Below are 23,069 nucleotides of genomic sequence, written 5' to 3' on the forward strand. Positions count from 1 at the left end.
GCCAGCTACCTTGATGCTCTTTAGAGCACTTAACTGTTACTGTGTTTCCAAGACTACCAGCTAATTTAAGGGCAAGGCTGAAGCGACGCGGAGGAAGAATCACAGCTACAAGAAATAGTGCAACATGGGATTTTTCAAATCTGTGTGTGTGTTTAACGGCATCTCTTTGTTTCTTAGTTTAGCATGTTTTTCTAATCAGGGGTTGCTGGGAACAGCTGATGCGTCTTCCAAATGACTTAAACAAGATGGGTGTACTACTGTCCAGGTAAAGAGTCCTGCTGGTTATTTAACTTGTGAACAACAAAAGTGTCTTAAATTGGTTTTGTGTTTGGTCTCCGATAACGTTGCTGTATTAATGTACTGAGATCGCTCTTCCCTGTGTGCATGTGTCTCTGTGTCCGTGTCAGAGTGAACAACAGTCGTAGGGGAAACTCCAAGGAGCCTGTCAACACATCCCAAACAGTGAGCCGCCTATGTGTCACAGAGGTCAACAGAACGGACAGCGACCATTTCTCCATCATACCTATTCAGAACAAAGGTAATGGGAGTATTTGTACTTCTAACTTCTCACTGTCTTTACTCAGACTGCAGACAGACCATATACTCTTTGTATTTGTCTTCTACCAGCGTGTGAGCCCAAGGGGGTGCTAGTTCCTGCTCCTCCAGTAACGGCGTATGTGGAGAGAGGATATGTCTCCCCACAGCAAGTGTACAACCTGCTGAGCGCAGAGGATGGCCAACCTGCCCTGTATGATCCGTACTATATCCTTATCCTGGACTGTCGCAGCACAGAGAGGTCGGTGCTGCACATATATACTGCACATATACTGTACGAGTCAGACACAATATACCAACGCCTGTACAGTGAAATGCATCCCGTCGGCAGCATGATCTGGCATCAAACGTTATCTGCTTTGAAGCAACACATCTGTCTCACAAATATAGTATTTATTGCAGGGGTATGTACATTACTTTGCATAGCTGTTGCTTTTCTTGTTTGGACGAACATGATACTGGAAAGTTTGTTCTTTTTTTCAGCTATAAGGTGACCTCAAAAAAGAATGGAGGGACTAGTTACTTGAAGCACAGTTTTTGGGACTTTTCTCAATTTAAAGGATCGCTTTGGCGATGTTTTTCTCCATGAAAAGATGAAAACCAACGATGAATTGATTCTACTAGCAAGTATTTTCTGTGTTTTCAAATCCTGACATGCTGTGACTTGTTGCTCCGTGCAATACGGCTCCATTGTTGTCCATCGTTGAGCCACGTTGTTGCACCGTCCGACATGTTCCCTAGGTCAAATAAAGGGAGTTCATTTCGAGTCAATCCCACATAAATACAATTCAATTCAGTTTATTTTGTATCGTTCAAAATCACAAATCACATATTTGCCTCAGAGGCCTTTGCAATCTGTACATACCGTCCTGCTGCTGGAGATTCTCATCAGAACACCAACTGTGAATTAGTCCGCTACAGAAAATTGATTCATTGCCTTGTGTCAATGAAACAAAAGCACTATTGAAAACTAGTGCCCAGCTGTTTTTAAGAAATTACTTTTTTATCTTCAGGAGGAACAAATGGGCTGATTTGAGTCTTTTTATGGAATTTATTGCCAATAGAAAAAAAAAGTATACTTTAAGAAATCTATTCGAGAAGAACATTGCGCGAAGCTGATGTTGCAGTTATGATATACTCTTTACGAATGTGTGTGTTAGGTACGAGGAGAGCCACGTGGTGACGGCGCGGGCCGCTGTGACGGTGATCCACCCCGTGCTGGGCTGTCTGATCAGCTGCATTGAACTGCAGAAGTATTCTATAATCCTGCTGTATGCAGAAGAAGGACGCAGCCCAGGTCAGAAATTCAGACATTCAGACATTCATAACAAGCTGACATTGTAGGCTTTTACTGAACCGTCTTGATGAATTGCCTGGGTCCAGACCTTTGAATCCGCCCACTCCACCAAGTTTGAGTTGTCAACTCATCAATCAAAAGGTCAATAGGTCAATATTTTGATTCATGACCAACTGGTGAAACTGATAACATTCCCATCAGTCTCAACTGTTCCTTATTATTTGACGCAACGCTAACGTGCTCAATTAACCCAGTGAACATAGTAAACATTATATCTGCTAAATTTCAGCATGTTAGCATTGTCGATGAGCATGTTAGCATGCTAACCTCAGCATTTTGCTCAAAGCACTGTGCTGTATACTCTCCTGACTATCTGTATTGACTCCTTCTTGCTGTCTGTGTTCTGTCGCTGTCATTGTTTCTATGTGCCTCTGTGCATATTTCAGTGGGGAGTGTGAAGGCCAGGAAAGACTCCCCAGACCTCCTGCACTGTTTCTTCCAGCTCAGTGGTTTGGGAATGGACCCCGTTATCCTGCTGGGGGGATTTTCAGCTTTCTGTGCCTTCTACCCTTTCCTCTGCACACCACGTATGGTCCTGCTGGAACCTGAGCGGCACACTCTCACCATCTACCCCTCAGAGATCCTGGAAGAAGCTCTCTATCAGGGCTCTGCCTCCCAGGCCTCCGACTACCGCATCATCAATAATCTACACATCACACATGTGGTCAACGCCACTACCAACTGCCCCGATGCTTTCCCCAACATGCTGTGCTACCTGAGGCTGTGTCTGAGCGACGATGCCCAGCAGGACCTGGTGGAGGCACTGCCGCTGGCCTCCAGGTTCATCAACGCCGCCCTGAGGGCTGAGCCTGCCGGCCGCGTCCTTGTCCACTGTAGCGTTGGCAGGAGTCGCAGCTCGGCACTAACGCTGGCCTTCCTCATGGAGCATCGACTCTGGTCACTGCTTCACGCCCTGCGCTGGTTAAAAGAAAGGAGGGCGTGCTCGGCACCCAACGTGAACTTCCTGCGTCAGCTGCTCACCTACGAGGAGCTGCTGTTTGGGAGCAAACTCACCTCCCTGAGCGACATCTGCCGATGACTGGAGTAAGGAGGGGAATGGAGAATACACTGGACCAGTGGATTCAGAAGGTGGCTTATACCTGGAAACATTTGGATGGGACAGAATTTTCTTTCAGTGTAGGAATAAACAGTTATGAGGAGAAAAAAATTGCCGGACTGGTAGTGAATTTAAGTATGCCCAGTATTCATTTTATTGTTATTCTATTCGGGGCACTGGTGTTAGGATTACTTCTTACGCACTTTTTAATATTTTTATTCCTGCTTTATATACTTGTGTTACAATAATTGACCTTTTCGATTTCAGTTTACTTATCTTGTATGAATGAGCCAGTCAGATTAATCTCTATCTCATCTAAACATAAAGCGTAAAATATGAACTTTTTTTCAAGAACATTGTGTTTAAACCGGGTATTTCTGCACAGTTGCAGCTCCAGTAATATTGTTGGTGTTATATTTGTAGAATTAGATTACAGTGATGACTGTTTAGGGTTGCTTCTGACTTGTGTAATTTCCAATTACTCAGTAAAGTCCAAAAGTCAAAATGTATTGAAAAAAGATAGATGCATTTATTTCCCAAATTCAAAGCATATTTTTATGAAACCAAATATTTTGCTTCACTTGTTTTCTCTCCCGCTTGCTACACAAAAAAGGGGAAAATATCCAATGACTGGACTTTTTTCTCCCTAAAGTCTCTCGAAGCCGTGATATAAGTATTTCTCCCACACATTTGACATTAATCTCACTCCTCCATCAAATCTCCTCGAAATGTTTCTTGTGCTATGCCTCAATAAAGACAATACTAATAATACAGCTATTTAATTTTGTGAGCTCAGCATAATATGATCTCTGTTGTGACGTTTTGCTTGATGAGGGTTGATAGAAAGTATTCATTATTAAAGTGTAATTATCGTGTTTTACATGAGAAGGTTTTTCTTCTTCAATTCTGTTACATGCTGTGATGGTATTATAATATTCAGAGGCATTATTCATGTTCAAACAAGATTTAAAAGCAGAATGGAGGTTTGCAAATGGCCTTTGTTTATCACAGACATATACATTCTCTCGAGTTTACACAGGGCATGCCATTGAGATTTGTTGTATTGCAGTCAAATTAACAGTTAGCCTCTCTCTCACACTCTCACACACACACACACACACACACACACACACACACACACACACACACACACACACACACACACACACACACACACACACAGCTTATATTTCTACATTAATTACGTGTTATCAACTGCAGGACAGATAAAACAGGTCAACCATTTGTCTTAGAAGAAGTTCATGGGCAAAACTATTAAGGGACATTGTTAAGCTAGCTAAACATTAAAGCCACAAAGTTAGCCTTTCCAGACCATTAAAAAACTGGTGGGAGGGAAATGAAGCAGCTGTAGACACCTTAAAGCTGATTGGCCAAGACTTGACACGCCAAAGATCTTCTATTACTAAGATGATCACAACCTCAGCTTTTTTCCGTGTCCCACTCGTATCTCAGAAACACCGGCCAGTTGACCCCCCCTCCCCCCCTCCCAAAAACAAAAACTCTTCGGATCTACACGATTCACGTGGATGACATATTTTCATTTCAAAACGGCGAATTTCGCCGAAAGGTGACAAGTTTGCAGGTATGGAGAGAGCTGGAGAGAGGAAACACTTTTTACAACACGTAATGAAGAGAATGAAGAGAAACTATATTTATATTGTGGGTTATTTCTTAATGATGTCACAATCATAATTTCAAAACATACCGACGTAAATAATAAATAAATAAATAAGACGCATTCCGCCGGTAGAAATCGATCTGTGTCGATGACTGAATCTGTTTGTTCTGATGTTTACTTCTGAGATAACCCAAAATGCGGGGCGTCGCGGGACCGGGGACCTGTGGTGTTTAATGTACGTCATTTTTTCTGTGACTTCCTGTGTATACTTTGAAGGCAGCTGACAACTGTCCGACTTGATTGCAGTTTTTTGTCAACGCCTCCTGCTTTTGGATTTTTTGTAGAATGTTGCCTGACAAAAAAATGTGCATTTCTCATGGAGTAGCAATACTGATTATGTGGTGGGCCGACCTTCCTCCAGCTGCTACCATCCAGCACCCTAAAACTCCACTCAAGTATTAAAAGCTATTAGCTTCTTCGGCAACACAGCGGATGTCTTAATTTCTACCTATACATGAAAAATCACATAATCATTGTTCTAGTTGCCAGTCAATTGTGTACTCACGCAGTGTAGTGCTGAATCTGAAGCTGAGCATGATTGTAGAAGATCCAGGCTGTGGTGAACCGTGATGATTGCTGGAACAGACACACCTGTATTCATACTGCCATGTCCAAGAGGTGTCTTCACCTCAAAACAATAGCTTGATCTTGCGCAACTGGCGTATATCTGAAAAGTGAACAAGCAATTAAATCATTAAAGACAATTGTTTATTAAATGTCTTAAAGACAAAGAGCTCTCCTTCAAGAAAGAATTTTACAACTGTGGGAGAGACGACTAGAGATTTCTCAGAAATGTGAACGAGGCTTGTCAAACCCAACAATTGCCTTTAATGATTTAATTGCATGTTCACTTTTCAGATATACGCTAGTTGCGCAAGATCAAGCTATTGTTTTGAGGCGAAGACACTCCTTGACCGGGCATTATAAATACAGGTGTGTCTGTTCTTGCAACCATTAATTATGTATTATGCGCAACTGGATAGACGCCAGTTGCGCAACATCATGCTATTGTTTTGAGGTGAAGACACCTCTTGGACATGGCAGTATGAATACAGGTGTGTCTGTTCCGGCAATCATCACGCAGTCCACACCCTCTCTTGTTATTTTCTTTTTGTCTCTGGACTTCGTGGATGACCCCGAAAACATCGCTCACTAAGAGTCACTGCAGTGGAGGTTTGCTCGTCTACATTTCTGTAGATTTTGGTTTAATAATCATTCGCACAATAGCAAAACAATAAAACTGAATCCCAAACCCACGACAAGCCACATGCTGCTGATTGAACATATTTTATTTAATACATGTTTATTGTGATCTTATTGTGGTTACAGCATGTTTATGCAGACTCCTTTGGAATGGTAGATGGATCTGTAAAAAAAAAAAAAGATGAAAGATTCAGATAAATATAATATCTAAGTGATTGTGCGAAATGTTGCGTTTCTGCAGGATGGCAAAAAAGACTGCATTTTACTCTTCATCAGCACAGCTCATTCAACCTGACTCGGTGTTTTACAGCTCATATGACCTTCATATGAATACCAGACCCTATTGTCCTTGATCTCTAAAGAATCCGCAACTCCTTGCCTTTAAAAAAATAATAATAATGATAATATTTATTATTTATTTTCTGCATAAATATGATCAAAAGTCAAGAGTCTGATAAAAAAATTACTTTTCGATCACTCCCCAAGTTTTCTTAATTGTATTTTCGGTGCCTTCCCATCATGCCACAGAGTAATATTGCACCTCTTTAGAAATATTAAGGCAGGCATCTTATTTGTGTTGTTGTATAAATGCCGTTTAGACAATTTCGAAAGTATGTTGAACTTATGTTTAAAATGTCATCATATGTAATGTAATCATACAGTCCTTCCACTCTCTAACAGTGTTTGCCAACTGGACAAGCACCCCAAACCCAGAGGCAGAGGAAGCTGTCCATGTTCTGCGACTTCTATGAGGAAAATGAGGACCAGCTGAAGACAGAGGTAAAGGTGTTCCACTTTAGCTTTCCTCCAAGAAATCCTTGCCATTGTGGAGGAGAATACTGGCCAGCTCATCTTTTCAACGTTTGTGAAGATGGTAAGGATCTATGCAACACTGCTAGTGACAACAGCTTCAGTGGAAAGATCCTTTTAAAAACTGAAGATAATAAAGAACAGGATCAGGAGTCTCTGTGGGGAAGAAAGACTCTACGACCTTCTCCTGCTTGCCATTGAGCAAGACATTGAAATAAATCACAGTGAAGTAATACAAATCTTCCAAGAGATGTCACCAAGGAGGATGCTCCTGTGAAGATCCTTTAATCCTTCAGAGCAGAGTTTTGATAAGTTTTAAGTTAGAATATTTTTTGATTGCATTTGGTTATACAATATGGCCTTGTTTTGTCTGTTTTTGCCTGTTATTCATTTATTTATTTGATAATTTGAGTTAGTTTGTTAACACAATAAATATATAAGTTGAAAATATCCTACTGTGTTTTTTATTTAATATTATTATTTTTAATGTCATAAATAATTTTGGCGATGGGTGCCCTTTTTTTTGGTTTGAGCACCTGCCCCCCAAAATGTCTGTGCACGTATCACTTTTTCCATGGTAGTGGAAATTGGATTAATGAAGCAGCAGTTCAGCTCTCCTGTAGTTTTTTTGTATTAATACCATGGTCCAACAAATAATGTAAAGGTTAAATACAACAATAATAATCCACTTAAAAGCAGAAATAAATAAATAAAACATTTTAAACGTATCCCACTCTTCAACAAAGAGGCATATTGAACTAATGTTTACATTTGTGTTAACTTATTTTCATAGCCTTATTGTTACATGTATTCTTACCAGTAGCAGCTCAAAACAATATAATTTACAGTTTTTTAATAAAGTAATAACATTCATATTGAGTTAATTTAATTAAATTCAGACTATTGGTTCGGCCCTCCACAACGGTCCAAATTTCTCATGTGGCCCCTTGGGAAAATTAATTGCCCACCCCTGGACTAAGGTATGTTAATGACATGTGGTTCCCAAGCGCTCTTTGGTGGCGTGGTGATTACGTTACTGTCATCTGTCCATCATCGTATAAAGACCGCCCTGACAATTTGATTGGTCCGAACAATTTTTGATTTTGGATCATTTCTCCCCAACACAGCAGTGTCAGACCGAACTTCCTGACCTCAAATGTTGTGGGCGGGGCTAAGTTTGGCTGGTACCAGGCTACATCTTTAGCATACCACCCAAAAATCCACTAGAATGTATGAAATAACATCTACTTAAACCAAAATGTCCTGGGGGTGGACCATCAGCTATGTCTTTGCTTCACAGAATTTAACCAATGTTGTCCATCTCCAGTAGGCCGCCCATATCAACGACTTTAGGCCCCACAAACCACCAAAATGCAGGGTACAACGCCAAATTAATTCAAATTTCCTGATATTTGAGCCACCAACGTGTGTGGCTGCGTGCGTGGCTAAATTTTGGTCACCCCCGACAAAATCTCACTCCAAGGTTTTTTTTTAAAGTTGGCAGCTCTGCTCACACACACACACACACTTGGCTCCACCCTGTTGAACTCAGTAGCATGCAGCAGGAATTCCCTCCCTCCAGTCACACTTTTTGGTTGAGAGGAAGGAATCTTCTGGAATGTTGTAGAACGAGGAAGAGTAAAGGCAGGTGAAACATACGGTTTTTTTGGCCAAGTTAAGCAGTTTTAAACTGCAAAGAACCTTAGCTTGAATGGGGCTATTGAATCTATGAGAACACAACATGTGCCTTGTGTCAATGAAAAAATGAAGAAACTAAAGGATTTTTTTTTATTGGCAGACATATTCAGAGTAAAAAAGAAAGAAAAGAAAGCACTTCACATTTTTGCAGCCCAATTTCAACACGTGGCAGAAAGGTGACGTTCGCTGGTCGCGTTAAACACACATACACGCACGCGCAAACACTTTTTTGACATTAAAACCTCGAGCAGCCTACTCATCCATGGCTGTGTAAGACAAGAAGAGACGCCTCCCCTAGCAAGTCCAACGCCAGCCCCCACAGCCTCTCGGAGCGGGGCGACCTTATGCATGTGAGGTTCTGCACGTAGCATTCAGGCTTTTAGGAACCCAGCCCTTCTTACCGCCAGATACCGTCCCAGATAGGTCCCAGTATCCTCAGTGTTCACCTCCGCACTGCTAACTGATCCAGAGTCAGAGGACCGGGACCACAAGGAGACACACACTTTTGCCACAGGATGCTCTCGTTCAGGTAAATATGGACTCATGAGTCAGATAAGGTATTTTTTAAAGATTAAAACCCGTTAGTTATTCGGTCACATTGTTGTGACGGACTGCTGTTTCATAGTTAAGTTCATGCTAGCCAAGCTAAACTAACGTTAGCTTAACCGGGGAGAAACTTTGATATTCACGATAGTTCGCGGCAGCAGCAAAGACTATTTACACGCCTTTTGGTGAGTACAATGAGCTCAATTTAGTCGGGAGAAAGTCGTAAATGGCGAGAAAAGACAAGCGAGTCTGGTTTATCCTCCACCCCGTGAATGCAACTTCGTCTATGTTGTGACATTCCGGTGCAACGCAGCGTGGGATGCTGCTGCTCGGCTCCAGCGTTACACACACACACACACACACACACACACACACACACACACACACACACACACACACACACACACACACACACACACACACACACACACACACACACACACACACACACACACACACACACACACACACACACACACACACACACACACACACACACACACACACACACACACACACACACACACACACACACACACACACACACACACACACACACACACACACACACACACACACACACACACACACACACACACACACACACACACACACACACACACACACAGGATAACACACACTATACACGGGCTGTGTGTCTGTTCCCTCTGTGCGTACACCGTCTGCCATGTTGCACACCGCAGTGAGCCCGTGGCACCGGGCTGGTATTTGGGGGGTAAACGCTAACATTCACTAGAAAGTTGGTAATCTTTGAAGTTACAGTCTCGTTGGTTTGCGAGTAAACAGACGCCGCTATCTGCTGCCTTTCCCCATAAAGCACGAGCCCCCCTGCTGTCAAGTGAGCTCGCGGGGTTATTGAGGGGTTATTCCTGGTGAAATCTGTCCCGACTCCATTGGGCCGTGTGTGTTCTCGCATGAGTTCCCCCCGGCGGGGAGGGGCGAAGACGTGGCAGTCCTCTGCGTCCGTCCACATCCTGTTATCTGACTCCGCAGCTTCGCTCCTAGCAAAACGCTGCAGAGCTGAAGGAAGGCAAAGCCTCTGCGAAGTATGCGCTTAATAAATACAACGCGACTGGAGGAGTCTTCCCTCTGCGTACACAGCACCAGATAGTCTGTGAGGCTTTGGGGCTGCAATGTGGCAATGCTGCTCAGTTTGTGGGGAGTCACACTAATCTGTGAATGGGATCATTTTAGCAGACACATGTTATGTCAGTTTTATTTTTTGGGATTATATATTCCTTTATTAGTCCCGCAGTGGGGACATTTTAGGATTACAGCAGCAAACAGGGTAAAGTGCACACAAGAGACATAGTAAAACAAATCTAAACAAGTAATATAAATAATAAACGGTAGAAAACAGTACAATCTACAATACAGAATTTTTATATATATATATATATATATATATATATATATATATATATATATATATATATATATATATATATATATATATATATATATATGAGACAGAATAACATATAACTATTATTATGAACAGTTCATCTAGATAGATACTTTATTCATCCCCTGGGGGAAATTTGTTTTTAGCAGCAGCAAGCAAGTTACAGAGTAAACATAAATATATTAAGTATAAAAATAGTCAATATATATAATGCAATAATATAGCAGAGCAGAACATATTACATGTTACAAAGTGTATACAGTGCATATAAAGTGTATTTAAAGTATATACATTGAAATAGAAGTATATACAGTGACTAACTGAATGACAAAAGCGGTGCTAGGGTTATTGATGATTCAACTGGCCGGTTGCGATTTATTATAAAGTCTTATTGCAGTTGGCAGGAATGTTATCCTGTATCTATTGCTTTGTGTTGTATTATTGTCACAATTCCATACATTCATCATTTTATGGAAATGATATTGATCATTGTATTCATAATTCTTTGCCTTTCTATTCTTACAGACTGTAAGGCTACATTTTTTTCAGCGGTACATTTCAGTTGGGTTATTTTTCATAGCTTCTTTGTTTTTTGTGTAATTTCTTTCAAATCAAAGACCAGGTTTGTGAGCTATTTGTCATAGTGGTGTTTCAAAAGAAAATCTACAGAGGGAAATCAATTTCATAAGAAGTAGAAATGCTCCATTTATGCTCAAAAGTAGCCTTAAGAGTATGAATATATAATTAGAGTACTAATATTAGGTGGCCTTATGAAAAAGGGGTGAAGCCCCTACCCCCCCCCCAAAAAAACTGACTCCACTCCTTGCCAGTATTTCTATGGCGTTTGCTACTTTTCTAGCCTCCATTTAAATTCCACAACTGAAAGGTAACTGGTTTGTTGACAGTACTTATATTCAAATTAGACAATAGTAGAAGTGACAGGAAAACAGTAAATCAGTAAATTGAATGCAAGGAACATTACAACTCATGATTTATCAGGGTTTTCTGAGGGTGGATCCTTCATAAACCCGCTTTCCCCACAACAAACATCATGTCTGAACAAAACCAATGCACTCAGCTCTAAAGGTCAGAAAACCAAAACTTTCAGGCAAGTTTAATGCAAAATAGTTTTCTCTAACGGGTTTAAAGAAACAACCCCACACGTGTCTGTCAATGTACACGTTAAATGGCCATCAGGAATGTGTTGGTGCCTTCACATGACACGTACAAGCATGTACACATACAAACACTCTCACTACCACTCACTGTCATGTGTGACATGACACATAGATCCTAAATATAAGTGGTGTGCTTACAGCTTTAATCTTGACATTGCACTTAAACAATATTATAACAAGAGCAACACCTTTGCTGACCCCTGTCATTATAATAATGATATTCTATTGAGTTTTTAGCCTGGAAATGTAAGTGGCAGAGGCATATTTATGGTATCATGGACTGAGTGGCACCGTTGCAGTTAGGGATTATGGTAATTTGTATCTTGCCAATGGAGCTTCTGTTTAAATATACTTTCATGCAATTTAATTATGCTTTTACCAAATACATAGGGCACTGACAGATTTATTTTCCTTCCTCTCTGCTGCCTGCGTGCTGCTGACCTAAATTGAAATGTCACATGATGTCATTCTTTTATTTTCACTAAAGGCTTGGCCTTGTGGCAAAGGCAGAACCTGCCTGAGCCTGTTGTCTGCTCCCAGTGAAAGAAAGCTTTAGAAATCTGCATAGACGCACATTTCATGCATGACCTTTACTTTGCCACTAGGTGTGTGTGTGTGTGTGTGTGTGTGTGTGTGTGTGTGTGTGTGTGTGTGTGTGTGTGTGTGTGTGTGTGTGTGTGTGTGCATTGCAAGCCTGAAGGTGTATGTACTATGTGATGCTTTACAAGGGTTTTTCTTGTTTGTGCAAGTGTGTTTGTTTTGGATATTTACAGTGGTATTCTTATTATTGTACCTGGCACCTCTTGCGTTTGTATTTCATGCCATATTCAGCTATTTTACAGTCGAGAAAGACTGTTGAAATTAAACTCTTTGAATTTCCCCCGGAAAACTTTTCTCTTTCCACCAACGTCAGTGGTTGATGAAGTGTTTTTGAACATTAGCAGTTCACTTATAGATCTAGAAACAATATAACCAAGGTGGGCCTGCCACTAATTATTATCTTCATTATACATTCAAATGCCTGCTATTTTCTCAATATTTAATTGGTTTAATTCCTCATTTTTTCCAAAAAGTTGAACAAAGTACTATAACGTAAAACGTAAGGCCAAAGAAAAGCAGCAAACTCTGACATGTGAGAACTTGAAAACCATCAAATGTTTTACATTTTTGGATTCCCTGAACGTTTACAGCCAATTCAGTCACGTCAGTGCAGTTATACACACACACACACACACACACACACACACACACACACACACACACACACACACACACACACACACACACACACACACACACATTAAATCTCCAAATCAAAGGCATCAGAGTAGTGTGATAATTTGTTTTTAAATGACCCACAACATAAATGCCTTTTTGCTGTGTGGTAGTTGGGAGGCTGCACTTGTAAAACGATTAAGGAGATGCTCCCAAGAGTTTTGGTTCAAGGCTTTAATTAATCATTTTGCTTTACCTTTTATTGCATCTAAATATATATTTTAATTGTCGTCTTTGTCACTTTTTCTCACTTTATAAATCCAATTATCTCTTTCTTCAGGATGGAGCTGCCGTGTTTATGTTTTCTGTTGCTGAGCTGTCTGCAGTCGCTCTCAGCCAACCATGACTTCTTCACCTCCATCGGTAAAACCCTCAAGCAACACACCTGTAATGATGTGATAAGATTATTGATGGCCGATGTTATTTATTTTGATGTTGAGGTATTTCTGGTTTGTATATTCCTCAGGCCAGATGACAGATCTGTTGTACACAGAAAAAGACCTCGTCACCTCTCTAAAGGACTACATCAAAGCGGAGGAGAACAAGCTGGAGAAGGTCAAACGGTGAGTTTGACATGTGGATTAATCATTAATCCATTAGTACATCTATGTACACGAGCACACATGCAGTATCAAACGCATGAATACACTCAAAAACAGATACACACAGTTCTTAATATTTATGATTAATAACGTATTATTACTTGTAGATTGTATGCAATGTAACTAATTACATATCCTTGTGATAGGTGGGCTGAAAAGTTGGATTTGTTGTCAACCACAGCCGTACAGGACCCCGAGGGCTTCCTGGGGCACCCGGTCAATGCCTTCAAACTGATGAAGAGGCTGAACACAGAGTGGGGGGACCTGGAGAGCCTTGTGCTCAGTGACACCACAGACGGTACAGATGAAGCCGACCTGGTTCGGTTCAAATTATAACCTAAGTGACAAAAATTTTGAAAATCCCAGGAAATTATTTGAGTATGTATGTGTTAGCTTGTTTCGAGCAATACTCTGTGCTGCTCATTCATACTTGATACATCTGAATAGAAATCAAGTTCCTCGCTCAGTCACGAAAAGTCAAGAAAACATTGCTCTATTTTGCCACATGTCTGGTTTAATGCAGTATAATCCAGATTAAAGTTGCTCGACATAGTCTCACTGACCATTAAGAGAGAGTATTTGTTGTCCACTTAGTTGTTATGTATCCCATACATAATCATCCAATTGTATCTCTCTCTCTCTCTCTCTCTCTCTCTCTCTCTCTTTCTCTCTCTCTCTCAGGATTTATTTCCAACCTGACGATCCAGAGAAAGCACTTCCCCACAGATGAGGACCAGACCGGAGCGGCTAAAGCTCTCCTCCGGTTACAAGACACCTACAGACTGGATGCTAACACTATCTCTACAGGAGACCTACCTGGTAAGGGCCTTACATCTGTGCATACCACATCTACATGGCACACATCTCCAATTTATTTTTACAAAGCATTAAAATACACCTAAGTGCCATGAAAGTCACAGTAAACAGCTGGCCATGTTTCTATGTTATTTACATTTTAAAGAGGATGGTTTAGTTTTCTTCTATAACAATGTTCCTCTTGTTCCCCTGTATCCTCTGCATACCAGGAGTGAAACACAAGAGCCTCATGACAGTGGAGGACTGCTATGAGCTGGCGAAAATCGCCTACTCTGATGTCGATTACTACCACACAGAGCTGTGGATGGCCCAGGCCCTGAAACAGCTTGACCGGGGAGAGGAGTCCACTATAGACAGGGTGACACTGCTCGACTACCTCAGCTACTCCATCTACCAGCAGGGGGAGTTAGAGCGAGCCCTGGAGTTCACCAAGCAGCTGCTTGAACTGGGTGAGTCCCTCCACACCATGTTTTTGATTTTTTTAAAGTGTACCGGGAGGCATCTTTTGCGATGTGAAGTGATAGTGTCACTTTGGATTCTAACATTTCATACATTAGGAATTGATGCTCTTTTCTTATCGCTTTTTGTCACAGACTTGCAAGATACCAGATTTTGTAAATATCTCTAAATAGCCTTGATTTACTTGAAGACATTATGAAGAAAGAAAAACACATTAGGATTGATCTAAACTGTTAGAATTAAGTCTGAAAGTACTTTGGAGAAATTAAGCAGCGATCAACAGCAAAGAAGACGTTCTTTCTTTAATTTGAACTGAATGACATATTTAACAGAGGTGCACCAGAGAACCGTTTTTACGACCTACAGTCAGAGATTGGCCTGATTAAAAATAAATAAAAATCTCACTGAACTTTGTTTGGGTTGTTTGTAGATTTGGCCTCAAACAAAACAGTCATTCAGAGATGTAACCTGCTATTGATGTATGTAGGAACTGTGCCGTTTGTCTACGTATATTTATTATGATCTGTGCTTAAACTGAAATCAAAATGGTTTCATTCATTCAACATTGCGTCAGATTAGTTTCAGCCAGAATATTTTGAGATCCCTCTTGAGAGATACAGACTGGGGATATTATCTGGTATAAAAGGTAAAAGACGGTCGTGTGTCTGTGTTTTTTCCTTTTTCTGAAGTTACTGCAGTAACATTTTCAGAAAATACTCTTACTCAAGTGGTTATTTTGATGAGTACTTTTAATTGAGACATAGACTGGCGCAGCCGGGATCAAACGGAAGCCGATCCGCTTTACCTCTGAGCCACAGCGTCCCCATAATACTAATACTACTAATACTAATGCTGCAATACATGTCATTACCTCTGAAACAATGTTTGGATGAAGGCTCGGACGTGATCGTGTTTCCTTCAAATGATCCCCTGAAGGATTCTTGTTTCTGTGGGTTGGACAGAGTCAGACTGAATAAATAGCATTGGTTATGTCACGTTGGAAGCTCAGCTATTTGGGTGTGATAGTCTCAGTTGACCTCACTATTTTTAATCACCCCTGTTATTTGTGTTGGTCTCTCATTTTGCCATTTTTAGACCCAGAGCATCAGCGCGCCAAGGGCAACCTGAAGTACTTTGAGTTCCAGTTGGAGAAGCAGAAAAAGGCTGAGGAGGAAGTAACTCAAAAAGAGAAGGAGGAAGGGAAAACAGAAACGACTGAGAAGAAGGAGAAGCTTAAAAATAAGGCCTCATTTTCACAGGTCCCAGAGAAGAAGAAGTATGAAAGTCTTTGTCGTGGCGAGGGCGTTAAAATGGTGAGGAAGACGAAAAGATACAGAAAAACATAGTTTCTAACTTAATGGGAGACATCTCCGCCTCACCTCCTTGGTTCCTTTCTCTCTCCATCAGACCCCCCGCAGGCTGAGCCGGCTGTTCTGTCGTTACTATGACAACCATCACAACCCCATGTATGTGCTGGCGCCCGTCAAACAGCAAGATGAGTGGGACCACCCCTACATCGTCCGCTTCCTGGACATCATCTCCGACAAAGAAATGGAGAGGGTCAAGCAGCTGGCGAAGCCCCGAGTATGTGACTCCCCGTAGTGTCGGTGCTCCCACGATGCACTTTGGTGATTATGTAGGACTTGCATTGTTAGACAACAGCTTGGGTCCCATGTTTACTTCCTGTCAGCTTCTGTCATTAACATTCACTGCAACAGGACATAGACGGGGACACATTTGGAGCAGTGAAAACGGTCTCATGGGAAAATTCGTTCAGCCGTTTCAGTTTCTGTTCTGTGGTTTAATGTGTTGAGGGGTGGGAGGTCCAAGCTGTGAGGCTGGTTGATGTGATTCTGCTAGTTTGGCAAGCACACAGGCACACACATATTTATATGTGTGTGTCTGTGTGTGTCTGTGTGTGGGTAAATCATGTCCCTGGCTTCACAGCTACGCAGGGCCACCATCTCAAACCCCGTCACAGGAGTGCTGGAGACAGCATCATACCGGATCAGCAAAAGGTAAGGCCTCCCCAGGAGCCGCCGAGAGCAGAGGATATAGGAGAGAGAGAGAGAGAAGGAGAAAGTGAAATTTCTTCCTCCTTTTTACCCTCAATAACTCATCCAATGTATCCTCTGTTCTCCCGTCCGTATATATTGCTCCATTTCTCCGCCCTTCCAAAGCTTAAAAGGCTCTTGAGCTAAGGCACAGGATCCAGCTAGAAACATTTGTAACACTATTATTGGTCTAAAAAGCACATTCCTTGCAATATTTTCTCTCCTAGTAATATCACCAGAGACTTAGGTGAAAGGAAAAAGTAAAGACTGCCCTTTTAGAGCCAATGGATATTTATTTATTTGGATAAAAAGTACGTTCAGGATTTTTGGTGGATACGTCTCTGCACAGGAGTCTGCTAAAGAAAGGGGGAGAAATGTGTTACTTTTTCTGCTAGTCGATCTTAACATAGTGCATTGAGCCAGGTAGTGTATCAGAGGCATATTTTATTAATTTTTATTTTTTTTTAAATTTTTTTTTTAGCATTGCCTCACGGAGCACTCTTGGCTCTGCTCAAGAATAACTTGACAACTAGTGACCGGATCTGCTTTTCTCTCCTCTCCCTCTTTCCTCTAACTTTCCACTCATTCTCTTGTGCGTACCACTCTGTCATCTTTTTTTCCTCCTTTTATTTCTCTGATTTTCTCGACGGGGAACTATGGTAGTTAAGGCGAGCCACGGTGCATGACCCCCTTACCGGGAAACTTACCACGGCCCAGTACAGAGTCTCCAAGAGGTAAGGGGTCACAGGTCACGGGAGGACCACAAGGCCTCCTACATCCTTCTCTCCATCTTTATATCTGTTCTGAGCCCTTGCTGAAACACTTGTTGAACCCTGCACCCAGTTAACAAAATAGAATGTTGAGCTACACTTGGAAAACTAACACCAGAGAAGGTTTTAATTTGGTTTAAGTGAAAACTTCTGCCGCAACACGAAATTGAGCTGAAATATGGTTTAAAATGGTTTCAAGATGAACAATCCTTTATTGTTTGTTTTTTTGGTGTAGCTGAAATATTCTCTATTTTCTCAGTTTACCCAGTGAGTTAAAATCCGCATCCATCCTCCCCAGGTTATTTGCGATCCGGAGCACTGTATCTCTATTCCCCATTGCACTTTCCAGGAATGAATCTGTCACAAGTTCTCTCGTGTGAACTCTCTACAGCTGCTGCAATTCTTCTCTGCTTCCTAAACTAATGAATCAGCAAGAGAGATTAAGAAACTTCCTAAATCTGGATGCACATGCTCAGAAACACAAACTTAGAGATTTGTATTCCCCTGCCTTGTTGTTGATGTTAAAAAAGTATTATCCTGTTGCCTGTTGTCAGTTAAACTTTCACCCCAACCTTAAAATTTGCAGACGTCGCAAATTACCAAAAGAACCCACGTTTCTTTGGTTTTGCAGTTCTTAATGGTTATGGTAGAAGGGTGTGGTGGTCCTTTGATGTTTTTATACGCGTACGTGTAAGCCAGCATGTATTTCCAAATTCAGTGAACATCAAGTGGCGAACAGAAGAGTCTCACTGAACTGTCTGCAGGACACATCAGAACTAATTGGTTGGCTCACATTTGGTCCAGCATTCCTTAAAAAAAAAAGATTAGATAACGTCAACACAAAAGCTTAATAAATACAACTGACTCTCTCTCTCTCTCTCTCTCTCACATACACACACACACACACACACACACACACTGTTCTGTTGAAGTCTTCTGAAACTCGTCCACGAGACATTGGGGTTGTGAGTCATTTCATAGACTGTGATGTCTTAAAAAAACCTAATTCTGTTTTTGTGCCTCACATACGTATGAGTTGGTGATGTTATCTAAATTACCTATAAAATGTCTTCAATTCTCTCTTTTTAGTTGTGTTTTTTATGTGGATACTGTGGCTTTTTATACCAGTTTGAATGTTATGACGTGGCCTGCAGAACTACAGTTGTTGAGTCATGTTTTATTATTTCACGAGAGAGTTCATTGCCGTGCTCTGTCGAGAGCCTGTTTCATCAGTGGGCCTTCTATGAGAGCGAGTATGAAAGGCAGGTAGTGTCAGGAAAGTAAAATCCATGAAAACATCTTTGTCGTAGTTCTCAACCAGACTCTCCTATGAAATGTTCCCATTCTGAAGTGCACGCACAGCTTGAAATCAGAACAACCCTGTACCCACAGCTGATTGGAGGTTCTGAATCTCGGCCCGGTTTCCTATTTTTCATTTTCTTCATATCTGCACTCCCTTTTCCAACATCGGATTGAAATGTCCAACTTCACTTTCCTTTTGAGCTTTTCCTGTTGCAGCATGACATGCCTCTCTGTCGCCTATTTCAGGCTTTACTGCCATCTAGTGGACAAATGTGTGACTCACTGACATGCGGCATAGCATGTACGTCTTCTTTCTCAATTGCTCTGCTTTCCCTGCTTGTATTCCAGTGCTTGGCTCACTGGCTATGAAGATCCAATGATTGACACGATCAACCAGAGAATTGAGGATCTCACCGGGCTAGAAATGGACACTGCAGAAGAGCTGCAGGTAAAGAGTTGGTTCTTATGTTGACATTCAAAACAGTGTTCTTTCTTTCTTTCTTTATTTTTTACAAGGCAAAACCTTACTGAATCGTTCTGAAATACATGTGATATAAATTCTAACAACCCCCTTGCCCAGCTGTTTGTGTATATGTCTTTTGGAAAACTGATTTGTAGAGTTGTAAGACTTAAATCATATTTGAATGCTCTCTGTAGGTTGCAAATTATGGCGTTGGAGGTCAATACGAGCCTCACTTTGACTTTGGAAGGGTAAGACCCTTTGGGATTCACACAAATTAATTGATCTGCATGTACAGAAGTGTCAATATGTTAGGACATTAAACCTGATGTTGACTCTCTCTCCACAGAAAGATGAGCCAGATGCCTTTAAAGAGCTGGGCACCGGGAACCGCATCGCAACATGGCTCTTCTATGTGAGTGAGCTCTCCCTGGATAAACCCGGAGACCCGTGTTGTTGACTTTAGATTGAACATACACTGTGGCCAGGCCATTTTCACTCGTATCCGAAAGCTTTGTGGGTCCATCTTCACAAATGCAGAGCATTATTTTAATTGCTAGTCTTCTAGCTTCTAATGTCAAGACACTAAATCTCAACTATGGTAATTAAATTACATCATAAAGTAATGGTGCAGCATCCATAAAAACTTGGTGTCACAGGCTTAAATAGATCACTCATTATATTAAACATGAAGCTTCGGTAAAGTGTTGGATCAAGGAATAACATTATATTCAGTGGTGAAATAAAATGTGTGTCTACTTTTTAATTTCTTAAGCAAAATCATGTGAAAGATTAGGGTTCATGGGTCAAAGGTCCAGGATCATTTCTGTATTTTTTTCCAAAGAAAATGTTCCATGGACTTTTACTACTTTAGGTGCATGTCTCAGTCAATCACACACTCATTATCGACATGTACATGTTGAACAGTTTATGAAAAGAAAAGAACAGCCATCATGAATCTGAAGGCCAACATTACGGGTAAAAAAGCAGATTGTTATTTGAAGGAATGCCAGGTTTTAACTTTAAAAAGTTGAGGATAGATTACTGAAAAACGAGTCACTGGTCGAAAAGCTATGCCGCAAAATCTAATTTAAATATTTACGTGAAATAGTTTGAGACTTGTTTGTATTGTAACCACGCCGAAAACAATGAATGTCATCTTCCAAAAAATGTACTTAGTAGTGCGACAGAAATATTTGCTTGAACAGAAAATGACTGAACTCTCTTTGTCTCTCTGTTGTAGATGAGTGATGTAGCAGCAGGTGGAGCCACAGTATTTCCAGATGTCGGTGCAGCAATTTATCCCCAAAAGGTAACCGCTTATTTTCCAGCCCTTATTACATGCACTACATTATGACTGGCTCTGTAGCCGAGTCTGAATTGGTCACATTATATAACCAACAAATCCTCTGGTGTTTTTGTTTGTTATGAAGTAAAGTACCCGCTGAACATATGAATTAATAACTATGATTTTGTGCAAAAGGTTGTTTTTGCCACATAGAGGGAAACAACACCAATTATTTAGCACATTCATGCTGTCTCTCTCCCACTCAACACAATCCTCTAAAAGGGCCACCATTTAATGCAAAACAAGATCAAGTACTCTAAGCAAACGTCTATTTGTTCATTCCTGTCATCAAAGGAAGGATTTCTCAAGTCCAGGTGCCGTGTTTAACCATCACTTTAACGATGGCAAAACGTGTATTTATTGACTGTGTATAGTCAACTGAGGCTGGCATCCTGGCTATTCCGGGAGCTTTAGCAACACCAGCTAACCTCTGCTGCCTGCTGTTTGTGTGTATTCCAGGGCACTGCGGTGTTCTGGTACAATCTGTTTCCCAGCGGGGAGGGAGACTACAGCACCCGACATGCAGCTTGTCCAGTGTTGGTCGGCAACAAGTGGGGTGAGCTCCTCTTTGTCCTGTTCCCTCTAAAAATGTCTTTTCAAGACTCTTCTGAGAATGTATTCCAGTGGAATAAGCTTGACACTGCTGTCCTGGCTCCTTTATGGTGGAATGAGCTCCCCAATGACAGCAGGAAGTCTCTACATCTTAAACTAAAAACAAATCTTTTCCGACTATAGAGAAATAAAAAAGAAATAAATAAATAAAAGTAGCACTTTAGTGGCACTTAAATGGCACTTACTTATAGCACTTTGTAGTTTGGCTTTCTTGAAGAAATTGTACTTTCTTGATTCTTGTTGTTTTGAGTTTATACTCATGGTTGAATGCACTCATTGTGAGTCACTTTGGATAAAAGCGTCAGCTAAATGAAATGTAAAGTAAATGGGTATCTTTTTTTCTGTCTTTAGTATCAAACAAATGGATCCATGAACGAGGCCAGGAGTGGCGGCGGCCTTGTGCCTTAAATGAAACTGACTGATGGCAAAAAGAAAACCTCCTCTTCACCTCCTCGGCCCCCTCTCTCTCTCTCTCTCTCCTTCCTCCTTGTGAGCCGCCCAGGTCCAAAGAACACTGCAGCAGATCAGACACGACACAAACACGGAGTCCAAAGAGTTTACTCCCTTTCCACAAAGACTCCCTTTTCTCCCCCAGCTGTTCTGCCCTGAGCCCAGAGGTCGTTTCGGGTTAACGTCGAGCCCCTGGACAGTTTTAGCATCACTATGACAGATCAAGTATGTTCTTCTGATTGTTGGAATGTTTGGAGAAACATCCTTTTCACTCTAATGTGTCCGTCTTTGAACTCTTCTCTCTGAGGCGAGGTTATCCTTCAGCGGGGACTTTAGGGACCAGTTTGAACCTTAAAGGAACAGCTCGCGTTTTCGCCTATCTGATTCGTCACATTGCTTTCATTTCCTTAGCACAGCAATAGGACCTGTGTTAATTTTAAACTATGGAAATTCATTTTGGGTTGCGCACTATTTCTTTGTAAAATGACTTTCCACCTTCAAAACAGTTTAATATGTTTAATGGCTTATTCTCCAGAGGGATTGAATTAGCATCACTACATGTCTTTCTTTCCTTTATTCACATGTTGTAGCAATGTCTCCATCCAATAACTTGTAAAAACCAAAGTAAGTGATTAATGGAAGGAATGAAAAGACTCCAAACATCTGACAACAATTCAGTGTAGTGTTTTGTTTGAAAGAAACACTTTATTGTCAGTTGTGTAACTAATCAGATCGGGTTCATGTCACATGGCTACATCGATGTGGTACATTTTGACATGTCACATAACTTGTTTGTCTGCCTCAAAGACAAGTGGTTTTTTTTTTAAGTCATTTGAATGGTCACACTATGAGCTATTTTTAGATGTGTTGTACTTGAACATAGGGTGATTACAGATGCATGTGCACACTTAAGACCCCGATGCTGCATATGATTTAGTATTTGTTCATCCTGATTTTACCAGTGTTGTGTAAGGACCCGAACGACCACCAGCTGCCTGCTGCCGTTGAAATAGTAAGAGCGCCAAAGGAACAATGGTAATGGACATTAGGAAAAGGAAGAGTGGACTGTACACGCACCATTGTGCCATGACAGGTTTAAATACCCAGTTTTTTTTACAGAGTGAACGATTCTGCTAGGTTTTTAACGGTGTCCCAGTGCTTTTCAGTGTGAGGAATATATGTTTTCCAAGGAAGAAACATTTTATTTATATGTCCCAAGCCAATTTTGTGTTATTTTTCTTTGTCTTACATGAAAGTCTACTTTTGTTTTTTTTTACAATAAAGGCTGTTTTATTAAACTCAAGTTAAAAGAAACTGCTCTGCTCGTGTTTGTGGGTGTGGTGTGTGGGTGGTGGTGGTGGTGAGAGAGAGGTATGAAGGCGTCACGTGACT

General features: G+C 41.1%; 2 protein-coding genes across 3 annotated transcripts; both read left to right on the forward strand.

Annotated features, from left to right (window-relative positions):
* Nucleotides 1-245: 245 nt before the first annotated feature.
* LOC306746557 (serine/threonine/tyrosine-interacting-like protein 1) lies at nucleotides 246-2,951 on the forward strand (the record flags this gene model as incomplete). Its single annotated transcript, XM_079229484.1, has 5 exons — nucleotides 246-265; nucleotides 408-538; nucleotides 628-796; nucleotides 1,716-1,852; nucleotides 2,299-2,951. The coding sequence occupies 5 exons, from the start codon at nucleotides 246-248 to the stop codon at nucleotides 2,949-2,951; spliced, it is 1,110 nt and encodes a 369-aa protein (XP_079085610.1).
* Nucleotides 2,952-8,767: 5,816 nt separating this feature from the next.
* Nucleotides 8,768-22,985, forward strand: p4ha1b (prolyl 4-hydroxylase, alpha polypeptide I b). 2 transcript variants are annotated; one of them, XM_079229269.1, is made up of 15 exons: nucleotides 8,768-8,908; nucleotides 13,085-13,167; nucleotides 13,271-13,367; nucleotides 13,553-13,704; nucleotides 14,088-14,225; nucleotides 14,432-14,671; nucleotides 15,777-15,994; nucleotides 16,089-16,265; nucleotides 16,629-16,699; nucleotides 19,156-19,255; nucleotides 19,465-19,518; nucleotides 19,617-19,682; nucleotides 20,511-20,579; nucleotides 21,075-21,171; nucleotides 21,579-22,985. In XM_079229269.1, the coding sequence occupies exons 1-15, from the start codon at nucleotides 8,895-8,897 to the stop codon at nucleotides 21,647-21,649; spliced, it is 1,647 nt and encodes a 548-aa protein (XP_079085395.1). In that variant the 5' UTR covers nucleotides 8,768-8,894; the 3' UTR covers nucleotides 21,650-22,985. The 2 variants fall into 2 exon arrangements, with proteins under 2 accessions (XP_079085395.1, XP_079085396.1); XM_079229270.1 differs by lacking the exon at nucleotides 16,629-16,699 and adding an exon at nucleotides 17,399-17,469.
* Nucleotides 22,986-23,069: the final 84 nt, after the last annotated feature.

This window comes from Taurulus bubalis (genome assembly GCF_910589615.1).
Source record: "Taurulus bubalis genome assembly, chromosome: 14".
NCBI classification, from domain to species: Eukaryota; Metazoa; Chordata; class Actinopteri; order Perciformes; family Cottidae; genus Taurulus; species Taurulus bubalis.

Bases quoted from the DNA above. Each gene is read 5' to 3' on its own strand.
- p4ha1b (XM_079229269.1), top strand. The intron at 15,995-16,088 runs GTGAGGAAGACG...TCTCTCCATCAG, and splicing joins GTGGCGAGGGCGTTAAAATG to ACCCCCCGCAGGCTGAGCCG. The intron at 19,256-19,464 runs GTAAAGAGTTGG...TGCTCTCTGTAG, and splicing joins ACACTGCAGAAGAGCTGCAG to GTTGCAAATTATGGCGTTGG.